This window comes from Lutra lutra, chromosome 4 (assembly GCF_902655055.1).
Source record: "Lutra lutra chromosome 4, mLutLut1.2, whole genome shotgun sequence".
Classification (NCBI taxonomy): Eukaryota; Metazoa; Chordata; class Mammalia; order Carnivora; family Mustelidae; genus Lutra; species Lutra lutra.
The window spans coordinates 193,658,020-193,667,482 of record NC_062281.1 but is presented as its reverse complement, the minus strand read 5'-3'; the positions used below and the strand labels follow the sequence as shown (position 1 = coordinate 193,667,482).

Here is a 9,463-nt window from a genome sequence, read left to right as displayed (position 1 = left end):
CTGGGCGCGCCTAAAGCGCTCAGAGAAGGGGCGGAGCTGCTATGGACGCGTTAGCTGTGTAAGGCTAGAAAAAGCCCCAGATGACTTGGGGGATAGACATTTACCAAACCAGGAAGGAAGGCATGGCAAAGGGACACCAGCATCCCTATGAAGCGGATGCTATTGCAGGAACAAGGTCACTGTCATCCCGGGATGACAGACTCCCAGACCACAGAGGCCTGATGGCAGCACTGACCTGTGAGACGCCAGGAGATCAGAATGATTGTAATGAGGGACAGAGACAAGGTGGCACCCAGGGAGGCCTGATCCACCAAGAGTTACGGGGACAGCTATGAAAACTCAGCCTCCCGGGGGGGGCAAAACAGACAGGCAGCCAATGAGGGGACTGCTCAGTCTGTACAAACAGAAGAAATAAAAGATGGTCACCAGGAACTATGGCAGTGGCCCCGATACAAAGTAATGAGTCCTTGCCTGTGTTCTGTGAACCTGAGACAATGTTTAGATCTGGAACCCACTGACCAAAGCAAGGCAGGGACCCCGGGACCTCGAGACACAAAGCAAATGTATGGAGTCATGATTCCTCCCAGACTCCCACCGGGGAACCCATGGCACTTATGTGAGTAACTGTGCCCTAGGCGAGGTGTAATGTGCGAACATTTCCTGGACACAGGAACATAGGACACTGGACACAGAGTCCAAGTTCACATGGGTCCTCGAAGATCCAAAATGTCATTTTATGTCCCTCTTTGGGTGGGGATGTCAGTGGAGTCTTCCTATCTGGCTCACGATGGGTCCATTAAGTGTCTGAACACTGTGGTCATTTCTCTGGTCCTCCAAAGTATAATTGGAATATAGAAACTTTTATTTGGCACAACCCTTAGCTCTGTGGCCTGTGGAGTAAGACCTATCCTAGTGGGAAAGGTCAGGTGTAAACCCATAAATCAGCAATCTCCTGGGGTTTCAACACTTGCATCTAAACTATGGGGAAGCAGTATTATGACGTGTGGGTTATGAGACTACAGAAGAGTGAGACATGGGACAGTCTGCCATTTTGGTTCTGTTTGCACGACTCTACACACATTATAGAATCCTTTCATACCTGAGCCAAATGTGATAGAGTCATATCACTGACGTCGGGGAAGGGGGCTCAGTACAATATGCTTTTAGGCAGGAATTGAAGAAAAATCAGAGGTAAATTAAAAAGATGCAGAAAGATGAATGAAAGCATTAGTGGGGAAAATACTGTCTCTTAATTGACTGCCCTCCCAGGTTATTCTGTGTCTAGAAGTGAAGCACTATCACACATATCTATCCGTGCATATCATTTTCTTTCTTTTTTTTAATATTTTATTTATTTATTTGACAGAGATTACAGGAGATCACAGGTAGGCAGAGAGGCAGGCAGAGAGAGAGGGAAGCAGGCTCCCCACCGAGCAGAGAGCCCGATCCCAGGACCCCGAGATCATGACTGGAGCAAAAGGCAGAGGCTTAACCCACTGAGCCACCCAGGCACCCCCATTTTCTTAAACAGAGCGTTAATTTTGGAAGAGGATAGTTAACGTCTGTTGAATCATCAGTATGTTGCTAAAACATACTGTTTGCTAAAAGCAAAATGTTGCTAAAGTTGCCATTAAATTACTAACATATTCTTTCTTTCTTTCTCTCTTCTTTCTTTCTTTCTTTTTTAAAAAAAAAGTAAACACAGGCACCTGGGTGGCTCAGTGGGTTAAGCCTCTGCCTTCGGCTCAGGTCATGGTCCCAGGGTCCTGGGATCAAGCCCCGCATTGGGCTCTCTGCTCAGCAGGGAGCCTGCTTCCCTCTCTCTCTCTGCCTACTTGAGATCTCTCCCTGTCAAATAAATAAATAAATAAAATTTAAAAAAAAAGTAAATACTATACCCAACATAGGCCTCAAACTCATGGCCCCAAGATTAAGAGTCACAAGCTCCAATGTCAGAGCCCACCAGGAACCCCTTTTTCCTTTAAAACAAATTATATTCTTTTTCTTTTTTCTTTTTTTTTAAGATTTTATTTATTTATTTGACAGAAAGAGAGATCACAAGTAGGCAGAGAGGCAGGCAGAGAGAGAGGGGGAAGCAGGCTCCCTGCTGAGCAGAGAGCCTGATTCGGGACTCCATCCCAGGACCCTGAGAATATGACCTGAGCCAAAGGCAGAGGCTTAACCCACTGAGCCAACCAGGCACCACAACAAATTATTTTCTTTAATGTGCAAACCTCTCAGAAAACTGGACAGCTATAGGAATAAGAATGAGACTGGACCCCTTTCTCACACACACACACACACACACACACACACACACACACACACACTCACAATGGATTAGAGACCTAAACCTGAGACCTGAAACCATAAAACTCTTAGAGGAAAACACAAGCAGTAATCTCTGTGACATCAGTCACAACATTTTTCTAGATCTGTATCCTCAGACAAGGGAAACAAGAACAAAACGAAACTATTGCGACATCAAAATAAAAAGCTTTTTTTGCTCAGCGACAGTAAGCATCAACAAAACAACAAGACAGCCTACCGGATGGGAGAAGATATTTGCAGATGATACATCCGATAAGTGGTTAATTTCCAAAATATAGGAAGCACTTATACAACTCGGCACCAAAAAACCAAATAGTCTGATTAAAGTGGGCGGAAGACACAAACAGACATTTTTCCAAAGAAGACATACAAATGGCCAACAGACACATGAAAAAATGCTCAACATCACTAATTATCAGGGAAGCGCACATCAAAACCACAATGAGACATCACCTCACACCTGCCAGGATGGCCAGAGTCAAAAAGACAAGAAACAACAGGTGTTGGCAAGGATGCGGTGGGAAAGGAGCCCTCATATGCCGTTGGTAGGAATGCAAGTTGGTGCAGCACTGTGGCAAACAGGTTCCTCAAAAAATTCAAAACAGAACTACCATATGATCCAGTAATTCCATTACTGGTATATACCCAAAGAAAACAAATATATATAATATATATTTGAGAGATATATATTGAGAGATAAATAGAATGTTGCTCAGCCATAGAAAAGAATGAGATCTTGCCATCTGTAGCAATATGGGTGGACCTAGAAGGTATTATGCTAAGAAAAAGAAGTCAGGGAGAGAGAAACATTGTATGATTTCACGCATATGTGGAATCTAGGAAGCACAATGGATGAATAAACAAAGAAAAAAGAGACCAAAAAACAGACTCCTAAATACAGAGAACAAACTGGGGGTTGTCAGAGAAGGGATGGGTGGGGAATGGTAGAGCAGACAAAGGGGATTAAGACTTCTCAAGATGGGCACTGAGGGGTATATAGAATTGTTAAATCACACACTGCGCACCTGAAACCTATATAAGACCGTATGTAAATTATATTTCAATTTTTTTTAATGGTCGAAAAAAATGCAGAACTCTGCCCCCGACCAGGATAGTAAATCAAAACAGTTTAGATTCCCAGAGTGGCAAAAATTTGTGACAGTCTTAAATGACCCAGAGGATGCATCATAGCTTAATTTATCTCTCTGCCCAACGTGGGGCTCAAACTCAAAACCCCCAGATCAAGAGTCACATGCTCTACCGACTGAGCCAGCCAGGCGCCCCGCCTATCATAGCTTAATTCAATCTGCCAGTCTACTTCCCGCGAAATGCGGATGGATCTTCTAAAACAGCCTATTGCAGACTTTATTGAGTAATAGCCCCAACTGCAGATATGGTCTCTTTTCATTCATTTATTCTCTTCTTCCTTCTCCTTTTTTTCCTTCTCCGCCTCTTCCTCCTTCTCCTCCCCGCCTCCCCGTCTCCTCTTCCTCCTCTTCCGTCTTCTTTTTTTTTCTTTTTTTAAGATTTTACTTATTTATTTGACAGAGAGAGATCACAAGTAGGCAGAGAGGCAGGCAGAGGGGGGGTGGTAAGCAGTCTCCCTGTTGAGCAGAGAGCCCGATGGGGGGCTCGATCTCAGGACCCTGGGATCATGACCTGAGCTGAAGGCAGAGGCTTTAACCCACTGAGCCACCCAGGCGCCCCCTTCCTCCTTCTTCTTTGGTGGTAAAATACACATAGCATTTACCATCTTAAAGTCTTCTCAGTGTGCAGTTCAGTGCCATTGTTAAGTACATTGACCTTGTTAATGGAACCACCAACACCATCCATCCCCAGGACTCTTTATCTTGCAAAAGTGGATCTCTGTCTCCGCTGAGCACTAACTCCCCCTTCCCTTCTCCCAGTCCTTGGCACCCACCATCCTCAGAGGTAGTGTCTTTGCTGGAGCAGACTAACCAGGCCTCAAGTGCATGGTGTGAGGCTACTGACTCGGACACCGGCGATCAGAGGTCCTGGAGGTGGGACCTGGAAATCTGCTTTTCACAAGCTTCCCAGAAAGAGGTAAAAAAAAAAAAAAGTGTCACAAATGCTGTAAATGTTCGTGTAAATATATATCTTGTAAGGCATTTACCTTATTATTGTCATTTGAGCATTCTGGACTCTTAAACTGGAGTGTTGAGAGTCCATTCTGAATTTACCAGGGGGCTGACGAGTGAAGCTCAGGCTCAGATCTGCTCCCAAGCCAGGGCATGGCGTGGTAGAACGTTCTGGAACCGAGGAAAGGCCAGAGCTGTCACCAGGAAGTGTGTCAGATGAATTGCTTAGAGAAAAACCGGAACCACGGACATCAGTCTGGAGGCACCACTGGCTTGATGTGACTTATTTTTTCACTCTGAGTATTTATTTTCACACCAAATCTGTATTCGTAATTTCATATTAGAATATATTCCTACAAAACCTGGATCTGCCTCTGATTTCTGAGGTCTAGAATGGTTCTTTGTTCTTTAAGATGTTGGCCCCATTCTCCCTCTGGTTTGTAATCTAGCAAGCACCATGGCGGGGAGCTCTGGACCCAGCCTGTGCGACAGAACCAGCAGTGGGCTCGTATTCGGCGTGGGATCCCTTCCTTCACCTGCAGGGCGGGGAACCCCGCCTCCCAAAGCAGGCTCCTGTCACCAGCCACCGGACCCGGCTCCCGCCTGCCCTGCAATGGATCTCAGTCACAAGACACCACGCGTGCACATGGGCACGTTGGGCGTGCCCATTAAGCGCCTTTCTCACGCCATTGAAACCATTCAAAGTTTCTTTATTGCTGCCTTAAGTGCCTGGGGCTTTGCCAGGCCCTCTTAAAAGCCAGAGTGAAACTAGTTGCTCCCTGGGAACCCTCAGTGGGTGGCAGCCTTCTCCTCCACATCACATGCCCAGGCAGCTCCCTACAGGGCGGTCACCCGGCTGTGCAGGGACACACACACACAGACACACGTGCACATGCTGGTACGCAGTCAGTACCCCCAAGACACCGCCACACTGGTAAGCAGCCAGGCAGGAAGTAAAACCAAGAGGGAAAAACACCATTGGCTAGGTTAGTTCTTCTCTGGGATATCTACAGCAACCTGGTGTTTGTTTGTTTTTTTAAAAGATTTTATTTATTTATTCATTTGACAGAGATCACAAGTAGGCAGAGAGGCAGGCGGGGGGCGGGGGGCAGGGGGAAGCAGGCTCCCTGTTGAGCAGAACACCTGATGCGGGGCCTCGATCCCAGGACCTGGGATCATGACTGGCGGAAGGCAGAGGCTTTAACCCACTGAGCCACCCAGGTGCTCCCCTGGTGTGTTTTTAAAAAGTAGATACAGCTGCAAGCTGACCGTTCTAGCAGGAGGTAGCTGCCCACAGGCACTTCCCTCCGTTCCCCCTCCTCCCCCAACCCTGTCTCCAGCATGGTCATCCCAAAGCATGATGGGGATGGGGTGGTTCTGCAGAGCTGCGGATTTTTTCCCCCAGACATTGCCCTCAGGCTATGCTCCTTCTGACCCCATTACAGAGAAACCAGTGGGAGACTCATTGGCAGAGTCTGGGCATCCCGGGTAGAGCAGAGCAATTTGCAAATGTTTGTTAAAAGAGTCCTCCTGGGCAACCTGCTCTTCATCCTCACTCATGGAAGCGAGATTTGCCCTTTCCAAATTATCTGGCACGGGGGGCGGGGGGGACACATGTGGGTTTGGCCCCAGCCTGAGCTTCCCAGACAGCTCCGTGCTCTGGTCAAAGGATCATTTCACCCACCGGTTTGTGAGACGCAGGAGCCTTTTCTCCAGCCAAGCGTGATAACCAGACAGAGTTCAACAGTTAGACTCAGTCATGGGACCACGGCAGAGGGGGCATCATAAGGGCTGGCCAGCAGGCACCACATGGGCCTGAGTGAGCCCCCCCCCCCCCAGAAAAGGCCTGCAGGAACACCTGGGGAGCCCGCAGGCATCCCAAGGAGGAAGCCATGTTCTCCCAGTTTCATGAGCTCAGCGCAGAACTTCTGGGCAGCCCTTGCCTCTCCCTGCTGGGAAACTGGCCCAGAACCTCGCCCACCTGGGCATGCCTCAGCTCCCTGCCAGGGCCTGGGGGGCCGCCCGGTTCAGGTTCCCTGGAATGCCTGATCCTGTGAGTCACTGGCTCGGGCACGCTCCCGTCCTCCCTGACTCCTGGCATTACGGCTTGACTGGAGTCAGGGGCTCAGAAGCAAGAATGACCCCAATATGAGCAAATATGACCCAAAGGAGCAAAGAGGCCTCTGGCGGACCAGTTTTTACACAGTTCAAACCTGTATGGAAAGCTCTTATTTATTAGGAAAAAGGAGCCTGCTCAGTGCGTGCCCAACCCGGAGTCCTTGACCCAGCGAGGACACTTGACATCATGTGGTGCACGTAGGTTACCTGTCCCTCCTCCACTCGCTCCCAGCAGCTCAGGAGAGCAAGCTTACATTCTCAGGAACAGGGGAAGCAAGCCGGCACTGCTCTCTGCTCTCCACACATTCCTCCACATTTGTCCTCGGGACACACAGGCTTTGGTGGAAAAGATTTTCAAAGTGACGTTTAGGACCGGGGGTAGGAGCTGAGGCCAAAGTGTTCCATACAGCTGTGGTCCGGTGACATCACCTGCTCGTTAGCTCACGATATTTACTGAGCAGCCATCACGTGCTGAGGTCCCTGGAGACACAGAGGTAGCTCAGCCCTCGCCCTGCCCTGCAGGAGCTCGAAGTCCAGCCAGCTGGGCCTGTGAGGACGCAGGACAGCACACCTTGCTGGGGGCTCCCCTGTTGTCTTAACATTGACTCCTTCCATAACGCCCACAGCTTCCCACATCTGGTCCCCCAAATCAGTGCCCAGGTCCCCATGGGTTTTTGTGCCGTAGCTGGATCTAGTGAACATCCCCACCCCGGCAGCTCCTCTTGTCCCTAGTGCCCTGTTCCCTCGCTCAGGATGTTGGACTGGGGACGGCTGGGAGTCCCAACCTCCTTCATGTGTTCAGTGTATCCCCATGAACCTGCAGAGTGACCAGCAGGCCGCAGATGCCCCTGCCTTCTCCTGGGGGCCACAGGCCCCTCCCTGAGTCTCCTCAGACTCCCCTTGCTTCCAGCTAGAGGGACAAGAAGTCTGAGAAACAAGTGGCTTCCCGTGACCTGTCCTGACAAGGAGCAGGGAACAGTTTGCAAGAGAAAACAAGGGAAGGTGTTTCCTGTCCCCTTACTGGCTGTTACCTGCAAGTAAATGGAATAGGCCTGCTCGCCAGACACTGGCACTGACTCAAGCTTCCTTGAGGCCACAGGGCACCCTCCTTCTTAGCCCACCCCTTCCTCACACCCCAAGGCCCCCTAGATAGGGTGTGTGGTACACAGGTGGGAACTGAATAGGGGGGAAATAAGTCCTTCCCAGGGCTGCACCCTAACCCTATAAACAAGAGAGCCCAGGAGTGGAGGTGATGGCTGCCCAGCCGGGAGAGCCCCTCTATTGTGTGTCTGGAGGTGCCTAAGCCCAGTCATAAGGAGGCAGCAAGCTACGAGTCAGAATAGAGGGCTGCCCCGGGCTCAGGTGAGCTCCTGGCCCAGCCCTTTGGCCGGTGCCAGTGCTGGGCTCGGAGCCTCAGCTGCCTGCTCGTAGTTGGCCTAGTTGTACAGCCACTTCCAGCGGCTGAGGGGGTTGGGGGGGCTCCCCCCTACACCTGCCCCCTTCTCCAGCCCAGGCACACGGTTTGCGCTGCCCTCATTTCCTCCAGCTGAGCCCGCATGGCCTTCAGGCGGCCGCACAGATCACAAACAGCCGGGGTCCAGCCTGGTGGTGGGTGCTGAGCTGGTGGCCCGCGCCGGAAACAGCAGCCGGCACCGCGAGTTTCCTCGGTCGGCCCGGCGCTCCCGGTCTCTTGCAGTCAGCAGGGTCCGTGGACTGGCTGGCAGGCTACCAGGGCCTCCAGAGGCCGAGGCCGGGGCCGCGAGGAGGCGCGGGCGGCGCGGGCGCAGGTGCGGGCGGCGGGGAAGGCGCGGGCGGGCAGCAGGAGACCCCAGCGCGCCCGCCGTCGGGGGTGGTGCCGGCCGCCCTCCGCCGCAGGTGCTCCAGGAGGCGGGCGCTCACGGCGGGCTCCAGCACGCGCCAGGCGGGCAGCAGGCGGGCCAGACGAGCCAGGCAGGCGCGGTAGCCCTCGCCGTAGCTGTCCGGGGGCGCTGCGGACCGAGAGAGGCGTGAGGCGCGCGGTGGGGTGCGGGGCGGCAGGCGTGGGGCAGGACTGGGGCGGGGCGGGTCACTCACGGGGCGCCGCGGCCGCGCAGGAGGACGCGGGCAGCTCCTGCAGGAAGCGCACGGTCATTTCCAGGATGTCCGCCTTCTCCAGCTTCGAGTAGCGGGAGCTCTGCGCCCGGCCACGAGGGAGAGCAGAGACACGGACAAACGAGACAGAATTCCGGCGCCAGCCCCGCTCCGGCTCGGCCTCCCGCGCCACGCGGAGCCTGCTCGCCGGCTCCTTGGGCGAGGGCCCCTCAGGCCACCCGCCCTCCTCGCGCTGCGCCCCGGAGCTCCCACCCCGGTCCCCGAGAGCCCCGGCACCCACCTCCCTGCCCAGCAGCGGCAGGATGAGCCCCTTGAGCTGCCTGAGGCTTGCGTTGATGCGCGCGCGGCGGCGCTTCTCCAGCAGCGGCTTCAGGCTCTGCGGACGGGCCCCGAGGCCGAGGTTACAGCGGGTCGCAGTCCCGGTCCCCGCCCCGGCCGCTCAGCCCTCACTTCCCAGCTCCTACCTTGCGCAGCTCCGCCGGGTCCCCCGCTCTCCGAGGCAGCCCCATGCTCGGCGGGAAGCGGCGCGGCTGCGGGGCCCGCGTGTGGGAGACCTGTGCCCGTGCGGACACCGAGCGCAGACCCGGGCCGGAGGGGATGTCCCGCGCTCTGCAGGAGCGGGCGCCGGAGGGGTGCGCACCACGCCAGCCGCCGGGCTTTAAGGAGGCGGTGTCGCCCGCCCCGCCCCGCCCCATCCCTCCCCACGGAGTCCGGCCGCCTGCCGGTCCCACCTCCCGCCTTTGTTCCCTGGCGGGGTAGGGGCGGGAGGGGGACAGCGGAGCCCCGGCGGTGCCGCCCCCGGCCTTCGCATCCCATCTGCAGCG

General features: G+C 53.7%; 1 protein-coding gene across 1 annotated transcript; it reads right to left on the bottom strand.

Annotated features, from left to right (window-relative positions):
• Window positions 1-6,891: 6,891 nt before the first annotated feature.
• Window positions 6,892-9,251, bottom strand: HES2 (hes family bHLH transcription factor 2). The gene is made up of 4 exons (XM_047726963.1): window positions 9,104-9,251; window positions 8,920-9,015; window positions 8,622-8,721; window positions 6,892-8,536 (listed from the first exon to the last, which is right to left on the bottom strand). Exons 1-4 carry the CDS (start codon window positions 9,146-9,148, stop codon window positions 8,274-8,276), a joined length of 504 nt encoding a protein of 167 aa, XP_047582919.1. The 5' UTR covers window positions 9,149-9,251; the 3' UTR covers window positions 6,892-8,273.
• Window positions 9,252-9,463: the final 212 nt, after the last annotated feature.

Coding starts and splice junctions, on each gene's coding strand:
- HES2 (XM_047726963.1), bottom strand. CDS start 9,148: ATGGGGCTGCCTCGGAGAGCGGGGGACCCGGCGGAGCTGCGCAAG. Junction 9,016..9,103: donor ACCCGGCGGAGCTGCGCAAG/GTAGGAGCTGGG, acceptor GCCCGTCCGCAG/AGCCTGAAGCCGCTGCTGGA. Junction 8,722..8,919: donor TGCCGCTGCTGGGCAGGGAG/GTGGGTGCCGGG, acceptor GGCCGGGCGCAG/AGCTCCCGCTACTCGAAGCT.